Consider the following 27,347-nt stretch of genomic DNA (forward strand, 5'->3'; position numbering starts at 1 on the left):
GGGTGCTACCCCTTGACCTTGTACTTAGTTAGCGAAGTGGAAAATAAGGACTGCTCATGATACGAAATATCAGCAAAAACTCCTCTACACAGGCACAACTCAGGTTGAAGTCGTATCTAAACATTCATAATCTCACTGAAACAAAAGAGCGAATAAAATTACAACTAAAAGAATTTTGTCAAACGAAATTGCAATTACAAAAACCTAACACCCCTTATGAGTTTGAAAATTACAAATACTCTCTTATCTGAATTTTTTATTTAACAAAAAAGAAAAAGAAAAAGTAAAAAGGCTTAACTACTTTTCTATACAACAGTTTAATTACCGAAATTGTTAATTGACATATAATTTTTTTTTTATAGAAATGGTTCATTTTTATGTGATTAGAAATTTAAATAGGCGGAATATAATTTTTAAAATTACAAGAGTCAATTCGTATTTTAAACAAATCTTAGAACGTGTCTTTGTAATTTACCCTAAAAATTACTTATAATTAACTTTGTAAATTAGCACCAATGTGATTGGGGTTCAAGGAGTATATCCAACCTGTGACCCTATTGCATAAATAGAATAAGGATTTCCATTTCATTTCATAACATTCCTAACACATTAAAAATTCAGTAAAATAACTAGCAAGTCATGATAAATTTTGAAACTTACCTTGGCCATTTTTCACTTTCAAACAAATATTTATTGATGTGGATCTTTTACCGCCATTGATCGTGAAATGAAGACTTTCATTTCTTAAAGAGAGAATCTAAACCCATCAAGGAGTAATGTAATTAGTCCAAATAGTATTGTAACATTGATGCATATCTAATTGATTTTTTTTTTCTTTATGTTAATATATATGGTATATATTTAGATATATATTTAGCCCACAATTTAGGTATATATATTAGGGATTGATTCCCTATAAATCTGCCTTCCATACTTGATTGTAATACTCTCCTATATATAGCAGTCCTTGTACCTTGATTCATATATACAATTGATACATATTTCTCTTAACCATTTTAACATGGTATTAGAGCTCTAGGTAATAAATTATAGCCCTCTTTCTTTTCTCTTTCTGCTTAGTCCTATATACAGTGGTACTACAACATTCATTCAATCATCAAAACACTTTATTTTCTCTGTTCCAACACTGTTTTGTCATTATTTTTTACCCAAAATTTTTCCCCTTAGCATCAAACTAATCAGAATCTTCTCACGATTCCAACAGCACCAACCTCATCACCAAAAAATCCCTCACGCGCCCTTATGGGCCTTCACGCTCTGTTTCTGTGATTGGCGCGTCAATCGTTTCCACCATCACTCTCACATGTGCTTCCATGCACACATAGCCACGCCAACTGTTCAGCCATAAGCCACTCAGTCGCTTCCTCTACTAACATCGTCTACCTTATGTCAACCCTACACGCTCGATTTTGGCCTAGCCATGTGCGTGTGGCGTCAGCATCACATCTCACCTACGCCTTCATGACGTCACCCTCACACCTTCGTGCCATACTCGCTGACAGCAGCCCTATGCTATGTGACGTCAGCCTTAATCACTTCAACCTCTGATTTTGCTTATTCTGTCCAATTTCAGCCTATTTGTTGGGTGGTTCAACTTGGTTCCTACCTAATTTGGACCTTCTGAATCCATTGGTGGACTCGTTTTTGCTGATTCTGCTCCTATAGCACTATTCTTATCTATTTACTTCATCAAACCACTGTTATGGATCGTTATGATGCTTCCTATCCAATCTCTGTTATACTTGATGGCTCCAACTACATGTTATAGGCCCAAGCCATGTCCAGTTTTCTAAAAGGGAAGAAATTCTAGCGCATTATCACTAGTGATGTGGTTAAACCAATAAAAGAGGTTAATGAAATAGCCATCAAATATGAAGATCGTTTAGAGGATTGAGACAGTAAGAATTACCAGATCATTACTTGGCTTTGGAATACATTTGTTACCTCAATCAGTCTACAGTTTGGTCATTTTCAACTTGACACTATGACTGCTCCTGCTAAAGACAATTGGGACTTTTTGAAGGAACGTTATCAGACTACTGGTTTTGGTCATGAGTATCAACTTCAGAGTCAGCTTCATCGTATGCGTCAAGAGCCTGATCAATCTGTTAATGGATTTCTCTCTCAAATATATTCTATTTGGGACCAGCTTGCTCTCTCTGAACCTAACTGGCCTCATACTGAAGATATTACTTTATTCACTAAGTATCGTAATCAGCAGTTATTGGTTCAGTTTCCCATGGCTCTCACTACCCAGTTTAAGCTAGTATGCGCATCTTTGCTTCGTTGCACTCCACTGTCCACTCTTGAGCAGGCTATTTCCGAGCTATTATTTGAGGAGACTCATCTTGGCCTTCTTCACACTCATCACGTGGATACAGTTATTGTCATTCTTCAATCACTGAGTTCATTTTTAACAACAACCTAACGGCCCACTACTTGCAATTGTTGTCAGAATGGGCGTTCTTTTTACTCATCTTCTACTTTATTGCCTAGTTAGATCTAGTCGGTACTACAACAAGATTAGTCCTGGTCATCTGCAACAAGATTGCTTGCACAATCCAGATCGCTTATCTATTACTCGTCACTTCTCTCGTGGTGCTTCTTCATGAAGTCGTTCACAATGTCCTAGGAATCAGTCTAGATTTCTGCTTGCTCATTGCACTACTGCTATTGCCTCTGAGGAGTTTTTTGAGCCTTTAGATCTGGCTTCTCTTGTCTTTTTCTAAACTGATGTTGAAGCCATGTTCAAACAGTTTCTCACCACCTCTGGTACCCTCATACTATTCTGTCTATGATTTCAGGTACATCTTCCTAGTGACTCAACATGTTGCAATCATATGACTTCCAATTCTACTATATTTTCTTCAATCTCTTCCTCTCCTCATATTCCCTCCATTCATACTGCTTATGGTTCTCTTATGTCTATAAGTTATATTGGTTTTGTTTCTACCTCTTATCTATCCTTATCAAATGTTTATCTTATTCATGCTCGCACTTTAAATCTTATCTCTATTAGTCAATTATATGAGCTTGGTCTAACTATCACATTTGCCGCTAATGGTTGTTTGGTATAGGACCCTTAGACGGGACAAACTCTTGGGATCGGCCGTAAGTATGGACGTCTCTATAAGCTCATTTACCTTCATGTTCCAGACTCCACCCCGTTAACTGCTCCTACATTTGCTTCTATCATGTCTTCTTTTAATCTTTGACATTGTCGTTTAGGATATATTTGTGTTAGTTGGTTTAAATCTTTAGTTTCTACTAGTCAGTTGGGTCATGTAATTCCTGATACTTTGGATTGTTTGTCTTATCAACTTGTAAAACAACTTATTTTTATCATTTAATACAAGTACTTCTGTTTCTCATGCACCATTTGATCTTATACATTCTGATATTTGGAAACCGTCACCTACTACCACTATAGGGGGATCATGTTACTTTGTTGATTTTGTTGATGACTTTTTAACGTTTTACATGGTTGTTTCTCATGAAAATTCGATCAAAACTCAAACAACTATGTTACAATTTTGCAAAAATGATCCAAACCTAATTTTCTAAAACCATTAAATTTTTTCGTTTTGATAATGCTATGAAATATAGGGATCTTGATTTTCTCTCCTTCCTTTAGTTTCACGATACTCAGCCTCATCGTTCCTATGCTGGCACATCCCAACAAAATGGACGTGCTGAACGGAAGTATAGGCATATTACACTACTCAAGCTCTTCTTATCTCTTCCTCGTGTCCAGAAAATTTTTGGGGGAAGTTTCCCTTACTGCTACCTACACTATCAATTGTATTCCCACTCCTACTATCAATAACCAAACTCCTTATGAACGTTTACATGGCACTAATCCTCTATATACAAATCTTTGGGTTTTTGGGTCTGCGTGTTTTGTTCTCCTCCAACCTCATGAATGCACCAAACTTGAACCCCATTCTCGTCTTTGTTGCTTTCTTGGGTATGAGATTGAACATAAAGGCTATCTCTGCTGGGATCTTATCTCTAAATGTCTTCGTATCTCTCATCATGTGGTTTTCTGGGAGCATAAAATGTTTTCATCATTATCCTCGTTCCTCTTGTCATCATCTTCTACTTCCATTCTATTTACTAATCCTTCTGTCGATCTCTGCTCTAATGAATTTGATACAGGTTCCTCCCCTTTAGAGACGCCTTTGCCTACACCTAATCATGTCCTGACTACTCCCTCTGATGGTCCTGCTGTTCTCATTCTGGGCCCCTCAATTTCCATTGAGTGTCCCGTTGAGTCTCCTATCACCCTACCAGATCCTCCTTCCACAAGTCGTCTAAGTCGAGTAACTCAACAACTTGCTTATCTTCGTGATTATATTGTTGGATCCACTGCTTTTTCTACTCATGAACCTATCTCCTATCGTGAGGCTTGTACTAATCCTTTTTGACAATAAACTATGACTGATGAACTTCAGGCTCTAGACAAAACTCTTACTTGGGACATTGTTGATTTTCCTCCTAGAAAAACTACGATTGGTTGCAAATGGGTCTACAAAATCAAGACTTACTCTGATGGTTCTATTGAGCGGTACAAAGCTCGCCTTGTTGCAAAAGGCTTTGTTCAGGAATATGGTATTGATTATGAGGAGACCTTTTGCTCCTGTTTCTAGGCTTACCTCTGTTCCCAGCCTGATTGTTGTTGCTACTTCTAGCCACTGGGATCTTTTCCAAATGGATATGAAAAATGTCTTTCTTAATGGTGATCTTCTTGAGGAGGTCTTTATGCAACCTTCACCTGGGTCTACTTATCTGGCTAATAAAGTTTGCAAACTTCAACGTGCTCTTTATGGTCTCAAACAAGCCCCTCATGCTTGGTTTGCTAAGTTTAGTTCCACCATTCATAATCTTGGCTTTACCTCCGGCTCGTGTGACTCTGCTCTCTTTATTCAGAAGACTGCTCATAGGACCACTCTTTTTCTTCTTCTCTATATGGATGATATGATTATCACTGGTGATGATGTAGCTGGTATTCTTAGTCTCAAACAATCTCTCAGTTGACATTTTGAGATGAAAGACCTTAGTACTCTCAATTATCTCTTGGGTCTTGAAGTCTCCAATGATTCTACTGGTTATTATTTATCACAGGCCAAATATATATCCGATCTTTTGGCTCTACTACTCTTACTGATTGCAAGACTGCCCCTACTCCGATTGATACTTAGACTCGTCTCACTCCTCTTGATGGGGATATTCTCTCAGATGCTACTCTTTATCGCCGGCTAATAGGTAGTCTTGTCTATCTCACCATGACTCGCCCTAACATTGCTTATGCTGTACATCTTGTTAGTCAGTATATGTCGGCTCCCCGCACCCCTCATTACACTGCCATACTTCGCATACTTCGCTATGTCAAAGGTACCATGTTCCATGAACTCCATTATTTTGCTTACTCCTCTCTTAAGCTTTGTGCCTTTTCTAATGCTGATTAGGCTAAGGATCCCACTGATTGACACTTCACTACGGGTTACTATTTCTTCTTAGGAGATTCACTTCTTGCTTGGCGCAGCAAGGAACAAAGTCTCACTGCTCGTTCTAGTACTGAAGCTAAATAGCGTGCTCTTGCTGACACTATTCAGGAACTTATATGGCTTTGCTGGCTTCTTATTGACATGGGTGTTTCCTTTTCTGGTGCTGCTAGCTTTATTGTGACAATCAGAATGCTATTCAGATTGCTCATAATGACATTTTCCATGATCGCACTAAACATATTGAGATTGATTGCCATTTTATTCGACAGCATGTTACTTGTGGCATGGTCCATCTTCTTTCTATTGCTTCTATTGATCAACCTGCTGATATTTTCACCACGTCTCATCCTCATGGCCGTTTCTGTGACTTGATTTCCAAATTCAAATTAGTTGATGTTTATCCTCCTTGAGGGGGATGTTAATATGTATGGTATATATTAGGTTAATATATATGGTCTATATTTAGGTATATATTTAGGCCATAAATTAGGTATATATGTTAGGGATTGATTCCCCGTAAATCTACCTTCCATACTTGATTGTAATACTCTCCTATATATGGGAGTCCTTGTACCTTGATTCATATATGCAATTGATATATATTACTCTCAACCATTGTAACACTTTGTATTTAAAATGCAGATACAAAGAACATTTGTCTTCTCAAACACATCACTGATAGTTGACATCTTTGGTTTTTGAAGTTGAAAGATATGAAGAGTTGAGTAGTAACCGGAGGCCTCGACTAGTCTCTTCTGCAATATTTACAGTCTTTCATTTCTTTGCTCTTGTTGGCATTTGCTTTGTACTTCTTTTATTTTGTATCCTTAAAAAAAAAAAAAAAAAAAACAAAAAAACAAAATAAAACAAAACAAAACAAAAAAAGAGAAAAGAAAAGAAAAGAAAAGTAAAGTGAGAAAAAAAGAAAAGAAAAAAAAAAAGAAAGAAAGAAAACAAGACCCAAAAAGGAAAAAGGAAAAAAAGAACACAATACGTACAGAAGAAAAAAAGAAAAAAAGAAAGTGAATCGAAAATGTGTACTCCGCACGCAATTCTGTCTTCAATTACAAGGAAAATCACTAATGTAGTGATTGAATCAGTGGTGCGTCATGTCAGTTTTCTTCTTTTCTACAAGAAGAACCTGAAGGCCTTGGACACTGAAATGAAGATCCTACAAAATCATAGAGGAAAAAATAAAGGAAAAGTTGATGAAGCCCTAACCCGTGGTGAAGATGTTAATGATGACGTTTCAAACTGGCTAAACCAGGTGGACGGGGTGACACAAGCAGTTGAGGAATTTATGGATGAGAAAACTACAAAGGAAAACATGCAGTGTAAGTGCTTTAAACTCTCATGCCCTAATTTCATTTGGCGCTACCGACTGAGCAAGCAAGCCCAAAAGAAGATTCATGATGCCAAAAAACTAAGAGAAGACGGAAGTTTTGAGAGAGTTGCACGCGCAAAGCCACCTCCTTCGGAACTTCAATTCCCGTCTAGTTCGGATTATGTGAGCTTGGATTCAAGAGCATTGGTTTTGAAGAGAATCATGGATGCATTAAAACATTCCACAGTTAACATTGTTGGGATATATGGAACAGGAGGGGTTGGCAAGACGACGATGGTTGAAGAGGTCGGCAAACAAATGAAAGAACACCGGGTTTTTGACGAAGTGGTGATGGTAGCTGTCTCTCAAGATGCAAACGTGTTCAAAATTCAAGGGCGTCTCGCTGACCGTTTGAATCTAAAACTGGATATGGAAACCGAAGTGGGAAGAGCCGCTCAACTATGGAATAGATTGAACAATGGAAAGAAAAATCTCTTAATATTGGATGATATATGGAAAGAACTGAACTTTAAGGAAATAGGTATTCCTATCACGGATGGAAACAAAGGCTGCAAAGTTGTGCTAACATCTCGAATCCGAAGTGTGTGGAAACATATGAAAGTTGATAGAGACTTTTCAATCCAAGTGTTATCAGACGTAGAAGCATTGGCCCTATTCAGGAAGGTGGTGGGAAATTCTATTGATTCTCCTCATCTACATTTACTAGCAAAGAGGGTGTGTAAAGAGTGTCAAGGCTTGCCGGTTGTTATACTTGCAGTTGGAGCAGCATTGAAAAACAAGGAGAAATATGCCTGGGAAGATGCACTTGATCAATTGAGAAATAGCATGCTAAAAAATGTTGAGGGAATTGACCCAAAAATGTATGCCTCGTTAAAGTTGAGCTACGATTGTCTAGAATCCAAAGATGCAAAATCCTGCTTCTTGCTCTGTTGTCTGTTTCCTGAAGACAACGAGATTTCAATTGATGACTTGGTCAAACATTGCGTGGCGAGGAGGTTGCTGGATCAAAACCCGGATACACTAGAAAAAGCAAGATACAGAGTACTTACAGTGGTCGAAACCCTCAAAACTAGCTGTTTGCTGTTAGACGCCACTGATGAAAATGTCGTCAAAATGCATGATGTCATTCGAGATGTTGCCATTTCAATTGCGAAAGAGCAGGAAGCATTTCTTGTAAAACATGGCGTCCAAGAATGGCTGGAGAAAGGTACATATGAATCTTACTCAGCAATCTCATTAGTGTCCGAAACCATTCATGATGTTCCTAATGAGTTAGGATGTCCACAACTCCACACCTTATTGTTGGAGTATAACAATTCCTTGCTTAAAGTTGCAGACATGTTTTTTAGTGGGATGGATAGACTTGCAGTTTTAGATGTGAGTGGAATAAGTATGGCTCCACTAACATCATCACTTGCAAATTTGGTTAACCTTCGAATGTTACGTCTAAATAAATGCAAGTTGGAAGACATAGCTATACTCAAGGAACTAAAGAATACCCTTGAAATACTTAGCCTTCGGGGTTCTGATATCATGATGTTGCCACCAGAGGTCGGACAATTGATTCGTCTTCGATTGTTAGATTTGGGAAATTGTGACCAACTCACAGTGATTCCACAAGGTATCATATCCAACTTATCTTGCCTTGAAGAATTATACATTTCAGACAGCTTTGATCAATGGGAGGCAACAACAGTCAACAAGGAAATAAGCAATGTGAGCTTGGTTGAGCTAAAGTCATTGACTCGATTAACCACTCTACATATTCATATACCAAATGTGATGCTATTGCCCAAGGACCTTAGATTTGAGAACTTGATCAGATTTAAAATATCTGTGGGTGGTAGATTTGGAAAGAATGAAAATTATTCCTCAACAAGGATCTTGAAACTTGAAGGAATTTCCTTACCAGATGAGCTAATGGTCTTGTTTGACAAAGTTGAAGTGCTATATTTGAAAAAAATAGAAGGTTTGAAGAAGGTGGCACATGACAGGTTTTTAAACTTGAAGTTTCTTGAAGTTGTCAATTGTGATGACTTGGAACATTTGCTTGGAAAACCAAAATGGTTCATGGAGAGTCATGAACTAAATCCACCAGGGCCTTTCAATAAATTGATTGTATTAAAAGTTCGAGATTGCAATTCCAAATATCTCTTCTCCCCATCCTTCACAAGAGCACTTTTGCAACTCCAAAGGCTGGAAATACAAAATTGCGAGATCATGGAAGAAATAGTTGGAATTGAAGGAGAGAAAGATGAAGGGGAAATAGCGAGTAAGGTAAATTTTAGTCAATTGAAATATATGGAGTTGAGGAATTTGGGTAACCTGATCAGCTTCTACCCTGAAATGAAGAAGACGAGAACATCAGAGGGAAATTCTTCTGTCCATGCAGAGTCTCTTTTTAATGAGAAGGTATGCTTTCTCAACCTTTTATGTATTAATATGGGAATGTCATAACATGATGACTCTTATCTCCCAAACCTTTTCTAAATCAGCCAAAAGAAAATATATTAATGCAATTAACTAATTACAAGTGAGATTACATCAATACAAAAAGTTAAGGTGTTTAAAACTGCATCATAGCAAGATTGCTCTCCCTCTTTCTCTCTCTTCAATTTTCTCTCACAAGTTATTCAATCCTTGTTAATAGCAGTTCTTGTCACTTATGGTCTATCTGTCATTCTAAAATGGATAACCACGATTATAGCATTTTTTTTTTGAAAATTGATGAGCACAAAATTTTTCTCCTTTTCAAATGAGAAATGTTATATATTATCATATTTATTTCACCTCTCATATGTAATCATGCAATAAAAGTAATGTACATGTGTACGACTCACCATATTTTAAAAATAACATGACACTTGCTATTCCATACCAGAAATCACATAGAAAATAAAGAGTTTTGGTTAAATATTTCGATAATAGATAGCACTCCTCTTTCAAATATATAACCGTCTTCAAAAAATCTTCAGCTGACAAATGTCAACATAATTTTCCTTATGTTTTGCCCATATGTTAGGCAACTTAGTAATTTGTTCATTAGGGGGAAATATGAAGGGGAATTGAAGCTCTACATACTGTATTAGAATAGATTTTCTTGATTATTTTTTGGCACATGGCATGGCATTTGAGACTAATAAAAATCAGAAAGCTATGCAACTTAATTTTTTCTTTGTTATTAGGTGATGTATTCAAAATTTTAGCATATTCATTAAGAGGTCAAACTACCATTCAAACAGTCTCTTGACTCCTCAACTTTCACATCTTTCTCTTCCAAATTTCCATCTCACCTCTTTCTATAGATTCGAACACCCGCTACTAGAATGTTGACACGAGAAGTCATTTATTTTTGAAGTTACTAACAAAATGTGTTGTAAACAACTTTATAGGTTGGCTTCCCTGCATTGGAGGCATTGGACATTGTCCAGCTGCCTAAAATTACAAAGATTTGGAACAATCAATTACTACAAGTCCCAGAAATAGAAGCAAGCTCCTTTTGCCAATTGACTGTCATGAAGGTTTGGTGCTGTGAGAAACTGGTGAATGTGGTTCCATCCAATATGCTTCGACCGTTACAGAATCTGAAAGAACTCAATGTAGACAGTTGTGGAACAATGGAAGTCATAGTCTCAAAGAACCCAGAAGGAACAGAAGATGCCAATGATCATATCTTCATATTCCCTCGACTAAGGACTTTGCATCTTTCTGATTGTGAGAACCTTATAAGTTTTTACAGTAGCTCTACAAAATCCCAAGGCCAACCATTCTTCAACCACCAGGTATGGATGTCCCAACTCTTTTAATTAACTACCACCTCCACAAAGAGTTTTTGGGGTGTTTTGTACTGTTTGCTTTTGGTATTTTATTGTTTTTTCTTTGTTTGTTGCTTTGGTTGGTTTCTCACCAACCCTGATATGGTGCTTTGCCTATGATTGCGGCTCGTCTATCGGTGGCAACCTAGTTGGAATCATTTGGTTTAACTATGATGCTTTTTGTTTTGTTTTGTTTTGTTTTTTTTTTTTTTGTATTTTTTGGATCAGCAAAAAATCCTTTTATTGATGAATCATAAGCTTACAAATACAGCAACAAAACCATACCAACTAAGTTGGCACCCAAATGAATACACAATTATATGCTAGCACTAAGCCAGGTTTGGTGAGAAACCAAACAAAAAACAATGAGCAAGGGAAAAAAGGAACAGAAACTAAAAAGCAACACAAAGAATGCTCCACCCAAATCCATCAGTCACCCAAAAGCTCAATCAAATCCAACCTGTCTCCAATAGAATGCTCCAGTAAAATCAGTCCAGCAAACAGATAACACTCCAGCACCTCTGCAGCAGATGCCACACCTGCAGCACAAAAAAAAAAAAAAAAAAAAACAGTGGCACACACCTGCAGTAGCTACAGCTCTAATCTCCACAGCTCTGCTGCTCCCATTAGGATGGTCCTAAGCATCTCCTAACTTGCTGCAGATTGAATACAACATCATTCACTGAGTAAATAATCCCCAATGTCTTGAGACCTCATCCAAATAGCCACTCTCAGTTTTATACAGTCGTAGAGATCATCAATATTGGGTTGGACATTATTAAAAATGCACTCATTCCTACATTTCCACAACAACTAAAGAACTGCTATAGTAGCACTCTCCATATTTGTGTTTACTTCTTTTTGAACTTCCAACCCAACCACCATTGTAGCAAGCTTTCAATGGATCTAGGAATTGCCCATTGAAGCCCCCACCATCTGGCTATAGCACCATATTCTCCAGACAAATGGGCAGTGGATCATAACATGATCTATTGTTTCTCTTTCCTCTTTGCAAAAGATACAGTTAAGCTCCCCATTTCCTTCCAAAACTCCCATTCTATGCAACATATCAGTTATTTTTAGTCTTCCTTTCCAAGCTAGCTACTAAATGAATTTTGCTTTAGGTGGTGAAAAATTATTCCAGATAACATCAGTTGAGCTACCCAAAGGACCATCATTCACTTCGCCCCAGCAATAGGCATAGTTAGTCTTGAATGCCCCTAATTGTGAAGACTTCCAAATGAGCCTATCTTCGAATTCAGACTCAAACATGGACCTGCTCGCAGAGAAGTGAGCAATCTACCAACCTCCTTTTCCTCCCTTGCCAAAAGGGGTCTTCTAAAAGACAAACTCTATTCTCCATGATTAAGTCTCCTAGAAACTTGCAAGCTCAGTGATATATCTTTGTCTTCATTCAGCTGAAACAATCTTGGGAATTGGGACATTAGACTTGAGGAGCCCATCCAGTTTTTCTCCAAAAGAACACTCTTTTACCATTCCCAACTCTAAGTTCCACATTATCCATGTAGAATTGATATAGGCTATCATTCCTCTAAGCCACAGCCAAAATATCATTCCATACTTTAGAAACAGAGGCAGATTCAACTGAAAAGGGAAACTACCTACCTTCCACTGAGACATACTTCTCGCAAATAATCTGCTTCCAAAGTGCATCATCTTGTTGACCATACCTCCACCACTACTTCATTAATAGACTGTCATGCTAATCTGATATTCTTGATCCCCAAACCTCCTTGTTTCTTGTTCTTTGTTGCCTCTTTCCATTTCACTAGGTGTATCTTTCTTTGTACACTAGCTGCCCTGTGTTGCCCTTTATTGATGTTTCCTCCCTGCATGGTTTCGTTGATTCATCAATAAAACTTTTTGCTGATAAAAAAATAAAAATAAAAATTCCAATCCAATCTGATTTGAATATATTTGAATTATATCCAAATCCGATCAAAGGTAAAATGACTTCAACGTATACATACTACAATATTTAAGCAAACTCAATATTATTCAGACAAAATATGTATGAATTGTATATATAACAATGCAATCTTTCTAAGTAGATATGAACCTTCTGCCGGGAAAAAAAATATATATATATATATATATAAATTAAATTAAATTGAAGATAATAGTGATTATCATGCTATTATTGACACGCGATATCATAATCTATCTTTAATCTATATGTATCTTCTATCTATCTGCTATTATAAAGTGAAGTGAAGGCTTCCTGTGGTGTTGACAATTTGTGACATTTTCATTTCCGAAAATGTCCTCCTTAACCAATTTAAACCTTCAGTCTAGAAAACAACATCTTTACTACTTAAGCAGCGTAAAGAAAAGGCTTCTGTTGGTGTTTAAAAAAAAAAAAAAAAAACCTCTCAACTTCTGATTTTTTCAATTCATTTCAATTTTTATATTTTGCTTATTTTCTAAAATAAAATGATCACATGTGCATGTGTTGTGTGCACCCCCATTTCTAATCTAATAATATGTTACATGCAGCCTGCCATGTTTATGTGGCATTTTTCAAATTATTATGAAAAGGATTATTATTAATCGACATTTAATATTTCTCCATAAACTCATTACACTAAACCTTCCTCGAAAACCAAAGACTACAACTTGAGGTAAGCTCTAGTTAAACCATGAACGGTTATATTGTGTACATATGTTCATTTTAATAATATTATAGTTAGTAGTTACCATTGTTTATACTATATTTAATTTAGGAAACATAATTAAAAAAAAATTTAGGATTTGACCTTTATAATAAAATAAATCTTAAATTTTTTATTTTATCAATTTAAATCTTAAATTTTTTATTTGTTTTTAATTTAAACCATTCGCCTTCTTCTTTTTTTTTTTTTTTTCCTATCGATTTTACTTAATGAAAATAAATAAATAGTTTAAATTGAAAGAAAAAAAAAAGATTTAAATTAATAAAATTAAAAATTTAGAATTTATTTTATTATGAAGGTCAAACTCCGGAAAAAAAAAAATATTTCTCTTAATTTATTATCTCATGTGACACATCTATAACCATAGTTGAGCTTATATGGGACCTATTATATTTATGACTCGTGAACTAAATGCAGTATAAACAGATGGTAAAGTGCGAAATTGTGATGCAATTAATATCTTATATTTTTTTTAAACCTCAAGTGGTTGGCTTAGTGGGTGTAGCTTAGGGTCTAAAGGTGTGCTCCCTTCAAATATCAGTTTCAACTCCTACTAGATACTATTAAGTCTTTGAGGCTATAATCTTGGACTCCGCTCAAGATTTGTCTGATCCACATGTAATGGGCACTTTATGTGAATCTCGGAATTAATTGAGATCCACGTAAACTGGTCTGGACAGCCGGTAAAAAAATAAAAATATAGTCATTTTAACATTTTGTATGTAAACGTTGCAGGTTGCATTACCTGCGTTGGAAGTGCTTGAAATTGAAAGAATGCCAAACATAACAGAGATATGGGACAAGAAATTAGTCCCAGATGCAGGGTCCTTTTGTGAACTAAGCAGACTGATGCTTTGGCATTGTGACAAACTTGTGAATGCGTTCCCATCCAATATGCTCCCGCAGTTACAAAATCTAAAACTAGTCTCTCTCAATTATTGTTATGAAATGGAAGCAATAGTCTCACAGAAAGAGGAGGAAGAAGTAGAAGCCAATGGTGCTATCATGGTGTTCACTCAACTACGAACCCTCAAACTTGAATCTATGAAGAATCTCAAAACTTTCTACACCTCCAGTTCTGATGCACAGCCATTTTTCAATCACCAGGTACCAATATCGTTACCTTTTTACCACAGGATGAGTTTTTCTAATTTTTTTTTTTTTTTTTTATCAGCAAAAATGCAACTTTATTGATGAAAATCAAGATAAACAGTACATGAAACAAACATTTTGGTTTGATTTAACTATAACCTCATAACTAAATTTCAAATTTTGAAATTGATTTTCACTCTTTCCTTTCATTTATTTATTATTTTTTGTTCTATCGCATTCGATAGAACATTATAATATAAATAATAAAATTGTCCCACTCTTTAATAGATTAAACTTTTAGATGAAGTGGTGGTCAATATTTTAATATGTTATTCAAGCAGGTAATAGATCTTGTGTTCACCGCTTACCCAATTATTAAAAATGATTGCACGTGTTTAGCTTGCTATGATGAAAAGCCTGGTCACACGTGAGGAGCATGTTGGAAATATACTATAAATAATAAAATTGTCGCTGTTTGTAACAGGCTAAGTTTTTAGATGGGTTAGTGGTCAACACTTCAATAACCATGGTTCTAAATCACGGTATCAGATAATGCAACGATATCGATCACGGAGTATCGGTATCGATCGTATCGGCTGGTACGTATCGGGAATCAGGGGTTGCGGATATGAAATTTCTTAACCATTTTTTACAGGTTTTTCGACACTTTCTTTCCAATATTGATCTAAACCGGTGAGTATCAGTCTATCGCGGCCTGTGTAACGGCTACATCTCGTTACGTAACGGGAACTAGATGGTTATTCGACGAATTTCATTCACAGCGGTATACCAGTGGGTATCCAAAACGATGGATCCATTTTCTGTTACGAACGTAATGGCCATTTTTTATAACCTTGTCAATAACTACCAAGAACATTACTCTCATATTCGAGTCTTTTTGTTGCAAGTCTAGTTTCTCCTCTCTTATTGCCCCTACCCAACCAATTGTCCAAAAAGAGAGAAATAGAAAGGTTCCCCAACTAGTTATTTTTATTATAGTAGTTCTCAGTTTTTTTTTATAATACCAAGTATGTCATATTTGAAGTTTATCATTATTTTTTGTAATAATGAATATTTAACTAAAAGGGTAATATTTAAAATTAAAAAAATTCTTTAGCACCATTTATAAATATGCTATTCATCTTATTTTGAAAATTCTATTGTCACTAATTACAGTATAATTAATCAAAAACTTATTAAATACAAATAGTAGCATTAATTATTGCTAAACAAATGTCCAGGCTACTTGCTAGCAGGACCAAAAACAAAAAAATAAAAAATTCTTTGATGATTGATTATGTGAGAGAAATAGATTTGGGCAGACTTGGCTACTAAAGATCATTAAAATGCAAGTTTGATATCATGTTTGAATCTTTAAAAGTATTTAACAAAAAATTAATTAGTACTGATTAAAAGGACTTCTCTAGTATATTAACTAAAGTGGCTTATGGAGATGATAAGTCTCTAACAATTGTATTATAGTTTTGGGGCATTGTCAGGTTGTTTTCGATTTAAACGTAATTGAGTCATTAATCCATCACTATTGTATTGATGTTTACAGAAACCATATATATAGTTGGTGAATGATGTGAAACAATTGCCCAAAAACTTTGTATAATTTTTCTTCGTGCACACAAGCTCTTCCATTGATTGTGTAGTGATGGTTAGTGGAGATTGCTGACATTGGAAGAGTTATTAATGAAACAAATATGTTGCAGATTGCTTTTCCTGAGTTGAAGGAATTGAGCTTTAGAAGGGTGCCAAAAATAACACAGATTTGGGACAACCAATTACTTCCCAAAAAACCGGAGTCCTTTTGCCAGTTAACAATTGTTAAGGTCTGGTTTTGTGACAAATTGGTGAATTTGGTCCCATACAATATGCTCCAACAGTTACAGAATCTGGAAGAACTTGATATAGCAGGTTGTCCAAAAATGGAAGTAATAGTCTCCAAGAAAGCAGAAAAAGAAGAAACCGCCAAAAATAATGTCATTGTGTTCTCTCAACTAAATAAACTGAAACTTGGAAATATGGAGAACCTTAGAAGTTTCTACAGCTGCTCTAGCCTATCTGACGCACAACCCTTGTTTAATCACCAGGTACGAATGTCCTAAATCTTCTAAAATGTCCATGGAGAAGCACATTAAAAAGAAGATAGAATTCCAATCTTGTTGTGTCGCAATTATCATTGTTGGATAATGCTGGTTTGGATAAATATTGGGTGTCAAATGTTGCACACTGACTCATATAAAAAATTCAACAATGCTAGAGGGTCACAATTTTTGTGGCTACAATGGCTCAAAACTGTCAAAACGACATCGTTTTGGATTCAAAACGACCCAGTTTTGAACCATTGTGGCCACAAAAATTGTGGCCCTCAAACATTTTCCTAAAAAATTATATATGATGAATGTTGCAGGTTGCATTTCCTGCTTTGGTGTGGTTGGATATTCACATGGTGGCAAACATAACAGAGATATGGGGCAATAAATTATTCCCGGCCAAGTCCTTTGATCAACTGAAGGAGGTTACAGTCTGGAGTTGTTACAAACTCATGAATTTGGCCTCGTCCAACGTGCTCTCACAGTTGAAGAATTTGCAAAAACTCACTATCGAACATTGTCGAAAGATGGAAATGTTAGTCTCAATGAATGGGGAAGAAGAACAAGAACAAGTCTTGTTCCCTCAATTATGGAATTTGAAACTTAAAGGATTGCAAAGTCTCAAAAGTTTTGCCAGTTCTAAATTTGAAACAAAACCCTTCTTCGACTTTGAGGTACGAATGTCCTTACCCTTTTCTTTTAGTGTTGACCGTCAAGGTCGGGACAAAATAAATTGAGGTTTAAAGCACCAATTTAAAATGAGACCTTTTGCAATTTTTAATATAATTATAATAAAAAAATATTTAAAACTTGTTTTTCTACGTTTTTTGACTTACAAAATTATTAATTAAGTCTTTATATTCAAATTTTGCTAATAGATCTTTGGGCAAAATTCACCTTCTTGCCGTTATTTATTCTGTCTAAAATGATGGAAAGTGTTCCACACTTGCAAACCGTAAGAGTTGACAATGAAAAAATAGAAGTCAAAGTCAAAAATCAATGTTAAAGACAAGCATGGCCTTCACATTTTATACAAGTTTGTAAGAAAAATGTCATATCATTGAGTAAATTTAAAATTTTTTTTTTTTGTAAATTTGTTAGTTCATATAGCATTGCTCATATTGTAGATGCCATATTAGTTTGTAAGAGAAATTTGTAAAAAATATTTATTTTGTATATAGCTTACTCGTTCAGGACAATAATTTTAGCATTTTTAAGCAAAACAATGATAAAATTATACGGAACTTAACTATGCTTTTAAAAAATTGGGGGCTTTTTAAAATTTGCTTGATAGTTAAGCCAACTATTCAATGGAAAGTTCTTGAAAACATTAATATACATATCTAGGTAGAGAATTGTTACAATACACACCCATTAAAAATGGCGTACTCAATTATTGTTAGGTATTTTATAACTTTTTTTGGGTGAATAGGAATTTTATAACATCTAACTAGGATGGACAAGACACGAAAATGGAGAAAAATAAACAAATTAGAACTATAAATCTAAAGCACACATAAAAACACAAGATTTATGTAATTCATTTTAAAGCTAAGATTATATTTATAATTTGCGGTTTTACTCCGATTAGAAAGAGTAACTAGGAAGACATAGAGACACCATCACCCCCACTCCCCCTTTAAAAAAATATTATATGTATCTATAATTAAAACTACAAATGTAGACATTCGATTTCGACCTGTCATAATCCTCCTCAATGATGAAACTATTACGTTGTATTAGTGGTGCTCCTGTTAAGTTGATGGGTCTGCTAGATTGCCAAGCCCATTTTGACAACATTGTCACACTTAGACAAAATAATATTTCCAAATTTCTTTCAAGAAAAGAAAAGGAGAGGTGATCACTAATTAGTTTCACATTGAACCTGAATTTGGAAGATTATGAATTATATGATCACATTTTGAGTTTATGATATAAATGTAAGTATTAATACATAAACTAAGAAAAAATAGTATTATATGCACAAATATTTATGTGAATTATAAGTTTAATCATATATAATATTCTTAGTTGATTTCAATCTTAGTCAATTTGTATTTATTTATAGAAAATAAGTTTAATCTTTTTTTTAGTTGATAATGTTTGGTTTGATTAAACTATGTGGTCATAACTAGATATCTAATTATGTTTTTTGGTTTTGGAGCAATGGATTGCATTCACACAGTTTGTTTTTCAGTTTTCAAAAATAATTTTTTGAGTTTTCAATTCGTATTTTTATATTAATGATTATTTTAAATATTTTAAATATTTTAATCAATTTTTTTTTTTTTTTTAATTTAGATTCATTTAGATTCAGTTAATTTTAATATACAAAGTAAAAAAAATTATACAAAATTTTTTTTGAATACAACAAAATATAAAATGTATTGAATTTTCAATTTTTTTTTTTTTTTTGTATTTAGTGAATTTTTAAAAAAAATCAAAAAAATTTTACATTTTAAACGTATTTAGATTAGGTGTATCTAAAAAATTTAAAAAAAAATTAGGTAAAATATTTAAAAAAACACACACACAATTTTCCGAAAAGGCAACTCCCTAGAACAAAACATGGTGATTGCATTACATAATCAATAATAAGGCCTCGTTTGGGAACATGCTTTTTTAGTAATTTTTTAATTTTTTGACTAAAATGTGATGTAAAAAATTGATTTTTTCTGAAAAGATGTGCAAAAAGTAGAGAGAAAATGAAAATTTTGACTTTTTGATATAAATTGTTAGCTTTTAGTGACTTTTTGCCTTTTTGGCTAAAATAACTACTTGTCAAACGAGGCTTAAATTTGGATCCATTTAGATAGAGTGCATAACACAGTTCGTCTGGTTATCAGATTTAAAATACTTTTTCTTAAACTGGAAACAAGCTTAATTTTTTTCCCGCGAGAAGAAAGAAAAAGTAGCCAATCAGGTGAAGAGGGGGTCAAGGGGGTGGGAAAAAAAAGGGGGTCCAAGTCATTATTATTTTAAGGACAAAGTTATAAACTTACTCAACTCAGTTAATTAATCTCAATCAATTTAGTGATAATTTCTCTTGAAAAACACTAACAATATTATTAATTGTACCAAATTAAAACAAAATCTAAAATTAATGATCAAAATTGAGCCAATTTTTTTTTTTTTTTTTTTTATCGGCAAAAGGAAAACTTTATTGATGGAAAAGGAAAATTATATCAATAAAGTGGAGCTTGGAGCTAAAACAAGCTCCAACCTCCAAGTTGGTGAGAGACCAACGAGCAAACACAACAGAGAAAAAAAAAACCAGAAAAACAGATAGCTTAGGCACTACAACACCAAAAAGGCACAGATTTACTGAGCTATATGCCATGAATACCCACAGCTCAAACAAAGCATACCAAACACCTAGCCTTGAGCCAATTGATAGTGATACAAAGGGTAAAATCTAGGGTCCATCATTGTAATTTGTCCTTGTATAAATTGGTTTTTTATATTGGACAAACTATAAATTATTTGTTCAATTTTATTTTAATTTTTCATGTGATGCCAGAACTTCTAATTCTTCTATTTAAACTCTTCATATTGTTTTAATTTCAATACGACCCTTCAATGTAAATTATTATATTTAAACCGTCCAACTTGTGTAAGTATTTAAATATACTACGGCCTATTAACAAATGTAGAAAAAATTATTAATCCAACAGATGAAAATTGATGAAGTCAGCATTTTTAAATGTTTACTTCACCCTTCATTATTCTTGTATTCGAATATTAGCTACATCCAAATAATTATGGATATTACATGCTTAAAATCAAATAGACATTCCTAATATCCTTAAAATCGACCACAATTAACCACCATGGACACCAGCTCCCATATCTGTTCTTTTCTCCTTTTCTTTCTCTTTTTAGCCACCACATGCACCGCCTCAATTAGACACTGCCACCTTGATCAAGCACCACATGTATCCCCTTCGGCCCAATTGCTAATCAATCGACCGCCACCACCCTCACCTAGTCAACCAATAGCCAATTAACCTGCACCCAACCACCGTTACCCAATCACCCACCACCACTGTTACCCAATCAACCACCACCACCCTCACCTAGTCAACCAATAGCCAATTAACCGACACCCAACCACCGTTACCCAATCAACCACCAAAAATGTGAAGAATTGAATTCTTCAAGCCCACAAGATATGAAGGTATATTAGCAAGAAAATAGATAACGAGTAGGTTTCAATTAGTCCATGATGGCGATAGGCGAAGGGTGCGAGACTAGTCCATGATGGCAATGGGATAAGAGGATCTATATCAGTCCATAGCATGTTTATAAAAATATAGTATTAATTCTATCAAGGGCATTTTTGTCCTTTCACATCAAAATTAAACGCAACTTTTAAAGGAAAAAGTATGAGTAGAAAAGTAATTTTCTATTTACTATTAGTTTTGTTTATTTCTCTATTATTGAAGTTATTGTTGTTCTCCATTAAAATGTTCCTTCTATCATTCTTGTATTACACATACCATAACATCCTATAACAACCTTTTTTTTTTTTTATTTATTTTTTATTTTTTATATCAATGGTGATAACGTGAATTTTAAGCTCATCAAATATCACAAATATGACTCATCATATCATCGTAGAGTTAAAATTTTATTCAACAACCCAACTTCATTTAGTTACTAACCAAAATGATAAAATGAATTTTGGTAGATTGCATTTCCAGAGTTGAAGGATAAATTTCTTGATGACGATTTAAAGCAACTACTTCTGAAAGCAAAGGTAACCAAATCAAATTTATGGTTGATAGATTTGATCATTTGATGAATTCTGTCTTTTGAAATATTTATTAGAAACTACTCAATTAATGCTTCTTATATATATATATATATATATATTTTCCCATTTGTATATAATTCACTTCCTTTCATTTTAGGAATCTAATGATGAAGCAAACATGACGAATCTAGATTCTCTCAATTGCATGGTTGTTGCGGATGACCACCATTATTTCATTTAATGGTTGAAAAATAAGCATATGAAATTTTTTTTTATTTCAAATTAAGAAAAAATCATTACAACCAAGTTTAACTCGGTTGTAATGATTTTTTCTTAATTTGAAATAAAGATAAGTTCATATAATTGTTATACAACTATTAGATGTGTTGTTGGCGGAGCTTGGAAAAAGACTAGGAATAAGCACAAACGGAAATTGGTGTTTTGTTTAGTTTTCAGCTTTCTAAATTGCTTTCAATTATTGGTTTTGATTTTCCTTGTTGGTTTGGTTTGGGTTTGTGTTTCCATCTTGGTTTGGATTTGGATTTTTGGTTAGCACTATAAATAGCCTTATAGCTTCATTAGTTATAAGTTTTGTGATCTTAGTGAGAGATACACGATAAAGAGAGATCATTGTGAAGAGAGAGTTTGTGAGATTAAGTGTAAGAATCTTGTAACTTCTTTTATATTCATCTTAGTGAAACCATAGTGACCCCGTGGATGTAGCCCTTAAATTTGGGTGAACCACGTAAATCGCTTGCACTGCTTTATGAGTTTGGTATTTCTCTTCATCTACTTCTCCATTCTAGAATTATTATGTGCGTTTGTTTGCTCAAGTCCTGGAGTTTGGTATTGATTGTATATACTATAACAAGTGGTATCAAAGCGTTCATTCCTAGAGCAAGATCAATAGTGAATAAAATCAAGATGAAGATAAAAAAAATTCAACAATTCAAACTTTGGATTGTGGAAGATGCAAATAGAAGATTATCTCTATCAAAAGGATCTTTGTTTTGCTCTTGCAAGAGTAGTGAAGAAGTTGAAAAAGGTGAAAATTGGTGAGCATGAGTTACTCGATCAAAAAGAATCGATATGGTAAGGCTATCCCTTACTGTATCAATCATTTTCAACATTCACAACGAGAATACAACGAAAAGTTTGATAGCTGCATTGTCACGGATGTTTGAGAAACCTTCAACCATGAACAAAGTCCATCTAATGAAGTTAACCATTTGAAAATATTAGAAGGAGTAGCGATTGAGCATATTAAGAATTTCAACACACTAATTAGTTACTTGAAATCCATTGAAATCTTGTTTGATAAAGAACTCTCTTGACACCCCATTTTTGCCCTCTCTATAAAAAGAGACGTTTTGCTTCTATTTCACTAAAGGATAGCTTTCCCAAGATCACCCAGCTTGAGTCCAAGGCACTTATCCTACCAATTCAACAAAGATATAGGATACAACCTCTCCAAGAATAATAAGTATGGACCAAGACATGTAATATCTATTAAGGACTCACTAGAAGCATGAATGCAAACTTAGATGGGATTCAAGTCAAACAGATGTCGCCATTGCATCCAAATATCAAGAACCTTTGGAAGTGTCATAACTAATCAAAGACAACCTCAAGGTAATATTGTCATTTCTTGAGCCATTGAGTCACCAAATAGGTGTTCAGGAAAATTCCTTTTCCTACTATATTCTTATTCTAACTGGCTCATAAAATATTTGATAATCAATTTGAGACCCAAAAGTAGAACTTTTGACCACCATAACGCAAAGATCGAGGCATTGCTGTGGCAAATAGTTTCACCACTATATTCAGAATATCAGAGACACTCTGGTGGTATCCTTGTTGATCTTGAGAGGATTCCTTCATTTTTCAAAACTACGAAAAACACCTTGTGAGCTTCCGCAAATTCAAGTATGAATGAGGAATAATGGAGTTGAACAGACATCGCTATTACAATCAAGGCATCCTAAAACCCTAGGAAATACACCCCTTTATCCTATTTCATTCCTGATAATCTAAAAAAGTATTTGGTAATGTAAGTGCAATCGGCCCCTGGGATTATAGAGTAGGTGTGACGGGCTTATAACTTTCATATTATCATTATACCATGAGATTGTTAAAGATCCGGTCAAATAGCATTTTATCAAATCCCACTAAGATCTAACATATAGCTTGCGTGGATCTTTTATTATTTTCCTACATAGGGTAAGTGATCAAATAAACAACAATAAAAAAACCTCGATGCCATAATGGGTCATATGCTTAATATGACTAAAAAATAAAGACAGAAAATAAAAATAATAATGAAAAACAAAGAAAATACTAGCCTTTTAAAGAGCAGAACCACAATAGAGAACGCCTCACTACCCTCAGGTTTTCTCTTTACTTGGAAGAAATCTTAACTCACCTTAGGATGAACACACCAAAGATTACACTCCAAAACTTTGAACTAGGGTGGTGTAGACACCCCATTTTTGACCGCCCTTACGACTTGGGCACCACCAATTGCGCACCCAATGATAAATTTTTATATGCTTGTCAAATACTCGAAGTTCTCAGCAGAATGTCTCAGCTTTGTGCCTCAAAACCCTACATACCTTGTGTCTTGTTTTTGGACCAAAACAGTAGTTTTTGAAACCTAAACATCCTGGGACCTGCAGACCCACTAGTGTGGACTATTGGCCATTAATGTGGCTTGCCGGCCACTATTAGTGGCTTGCTGGCCACTTGCTTGTTTTCTCAGATCTTTTTGCCAGGTGTGCTATTTATTTCCATAGATACATGCACCAGTCCATATGTGTTTGTATAAATATTTCTGAGTTGGTCTCATGTTTTTCTATAAATAGAAGACCCTCTCTCATATTTTAAAAGGTTAGAAATTTTGGAGCAAAAAAAATATTTCTCTCTTGCAAGTTCTTCACTCTTTACTTATACACTCTAAACCAAAACTTGTGGTATTTGTGCTGAGGTGTTTTTGAGCTTGCCTTTAGCTCTTGAGAGTGTGTAAGTGTTGGTTTGTAATTCAAAAGGGATATCCCTCTTCAAGAGGTATAATTCTTAGCTTGTTTCCTTTCTTTATTTGCCATATTTCCTACTATTTTTGGACTGTTTTTACTCTGAATTTTTGGACTGAAACTTATGGTTTAAGGGTATTAAGGGTGGAGGGGAGGATCACCCTTCTTTGCACCTAACTTCTTAAGTCTTTGCCCTTGTGTTTCCCACCTTCCTATTATCTTTTTTTGAGCTTTTTACTACTGAATCTCAAAAGTTTTTCAGAGGCTAAAATCGTGTTTTGAAGTCCCAAAAATGGAGGGGGTAGCCTCCCTTCCTTGTGCTTGTTTACCAGCTTAACTCACTCCATGTTGTAGCTTACTCTTTTTGCTCTTTTGACTTCAATTCCAGAACTGTTTTAGCCTATTTTAGGACTGTTTTTATGTGTTTGTTTCATTCATGCTTTGTATTATAGGCTTGTAGTGTCATAGTCCTCATAGGTTTGGTGGTTTAGGCCTTAGCCACCAACCTATTTGAGTTGATAGTGTTTATTTCTTGCTTTCTATACATGTGTTCATCTCTAATCACCTCTGCAACTTTCCTCTTTTCTTGGCTTTTTCTTTGTTTTGAAAATTATTTCAAACCAATTACTTGTTTAAGCTTGAGATTAAGGTATTGTGCTTGATGGTTTAATCCCTTTGGGGGTTCATTACTAACAGCATGGTGTCTCTCTCATGCCCAAAACAATTCTTTGTTTGATGCTTCTTTCCATTAGAGGACTTAGAGCTCATTATTGGACTTAATGAACTAAGGAATGGATGACAATTAAAATGAAGTAATAAAATTGGGATTAAAAGCGATGAAAGATAATAAAGTAATTTGGTGTTCAATCGGACGTTAATTGAACACATGGAAACTTGAGTCATTTCATACTTGTTAGTGATGAAATGGTTCAAGTTTTCAAGGTCAACCACTTCCCTTGATCAATCCATGATAGGGAGGAGGTTTTGTTGGTATTTCCTTACCATTTATTGAGATTGTATCCCTTGGTTCATAAGTCATCATGCAATGAAATTGCGTTGATTGATGGCTTGCAAATTAAGCCTACCCCTCATTTGAGCTATTTGATGATAAGGAGAGGCAGGATAGACAAATATCCCCTGAGAATACTCTGTTTGTGCTCTATATGCTTTCTATTGTAGTAGGAGGAACCAAGTATTGGTGGCCGGAAGGCCACTTTTACTGGCTGGCATACCACTTTTTTTGGACGGCAGGCTACTTTTAGTGGCTAGCTGGCCACCACTTCTGGCCTGCCAGCCTCTTTTGTCAAACCAAGCAGTACCTTTTTAGCATAGAACAAGCAGAGGTTGAGGTGAAAAAGAGTGCAATTTTTCTAACTGTGCAACAGAGGCATTCTAGTAACAGAAAAGTGAACATTTTGGGTGAAAACCCGCGCGCATGCATAAGCATTCCTCACTTCCTATGGTTGATTAGTTAGAGTAGTTAATTGTTTAGCCTACTTTTGGTTATATTCATGTGGTAATTAATTAGCTAATTATAATTTGTAATTAATTAGTTAGTGTAATTAATTAGTTTAATTCCAATTTGTAATAATTAGCTAGTATAGTTAATTTATTTAATTTGGTTTGTAATAGCTTCGTAGTAATTAGTTAGCTAGTTAGTTTATTCGGACCATCCTGCACGATGGCACAATTGTAATAATGTGTATGTCTTCCAATCCCACGTCTTTCTCCTTTTTATTTACTTGCTTATGATGGTTAGTTTAGAGCATCATATTTCGTTTAGCATTTCTCATGCCTTGCATCCATTGTCTTGCATGCATTGGGCTCAGCGCATCATTCTAACTAGCATTGTCATTGTTTACACTTTTTTTGAATATGTGCTTTACCATATGCTATCAAATTGATTCATATGCCATATTAGTAGTCGAGCCTAGTAATTGCATATTGTGTGTGTTGCATTAGTCACATTGCATTTTTTCCTAACTCTTTTATCTTTTTTGGCTTGCCTTGGAGTACTAGGTGAGCTTTTATCGCTTTAGCATATTGCATTATATGTTAGTATTGCCATGTTAAGCATGATCACCATGAGGCTAAGTGTTTAAGTGATAAACTGATTGAATGCTTGTGGATAAAGGCTAGTTGCTTGAATTGGAATAGTTTGATTAATGTACATTTGAGCCTACTCTTTCAAGTGGCGCATTTACAATCTCTTTTTCAAAAAACAAACATGAAATCAAATGTTCCAATTTTTGCAAATTAGTCTATACTTATGTGCAACATATAGTAAGTTAGGCTAAATAATAGGAACAAGAGCATATAATGTAAATGAGAATCACATCATGATTAGTAGAGACAGATCTTTGATCGGGCGAGTGGGGGTGCTCAATTCATGACCTTTCCCTCTCGTACCTAATTTCCCGAGTCGAGACAATCTTGGTGATGACGGACACGTGGCCTTCGGCATGAGTCTCGGGTTTCTTAAATTTTTCAAAAATATTTAGGTGGTGACTCTGTATCTGGCAAAGCTGTTTATTTTTGGCATTTTGATCCAAAATCGATTTCTAAAAGATTTGCCGGATTTGGACTCTTTTGTGTTTTTTTCTATTTCACATTGCACTTGTGGAATCAGATTCAAAATCACGGGAGTTCGAACTATAGGACTTGTCGTCTTCCGAAAGGAGTACGAAAAGTCGAGCTACAGTTTCTAGTGACTCTACTGGGGATTTAGAGAACTTGATTCAAACTTCATGATGTAAAATTTTATCTACACTTATATGTTTTTTGCATTGCATTTGCATTAGTGCGCTTAAGTCATTGTGTTTGTTGACTGCTATTCATGGACGGTTTGCTGGAGGCTTGTCCAAAAGCTTGCCAAAAGGCTGATCGGTTGTAGGCTGTTCCATGTTGGGAACACAACCCTTGGATCTGGACTACCACTATACCGTTTGATCCTCTTTTCACTTCTTAGTGTTAGGTGTGAGAGGTAT

General features: G+C 34.8%; 1 protein-coding gene across 1 annotated transcript in view; it reads left to right on the plus strand.

Annotated features, from left to right (window-relative positions):
- Positions 1-22,080, plus strand: part of LOC114265542 (disease resistance protein At4g27190) — a 42,199-nt gene extending 20,119 nt beyond the window's left edge. The window contains exons 2-8 of the mRNA XM_028206361.2: positions 6,171-9,285; positions 10,266-10,655; positions 14,117-14,488; positions 16,192-16,572; positions 16,893-17,249; positions 21,266-21,334; positions 21,489-22,080. Coding sequence (XP_028062162.2) covers positions 6,562-9,285; positions 10,266-10,655; positions 14,117-14,488; positions 16,192-16,572; positions 16,893-17,249; positions 21,266-21,334; positions 21,489-21,572 — 4,377 coding nt within the window. The 5' untranslated portion in view covers positions 6,171-6,561 and the 3' untranslated portion in view covers positions 21,573-22,080. The remainder of the gene's footprint in view (positions 1-6,170; positions 9,286-10,265; positions 10,656-14,116; positions 14,489-16,191; positions 16,573-16,892; positions 17,250-21,265; positions 21,335-21,488) is intronic.
- Positions 22,081-27,347: the final 5,267 nt, after the last annotated feature.

Source organism: Camellia sinensis, chromosome 7 (assembly GCF_055761805.1).
Source record: "Camellia sinensis isolate YWXY chromosome 7, ASM5576180v1, whole genome shotgun sequence".
Lineage (NCBI taxonomy): Eukaryota > Viridiplantae > Streptophyta > Magnoliopsida > Ericales > Theaceae > Camellia > Camellia sinensis.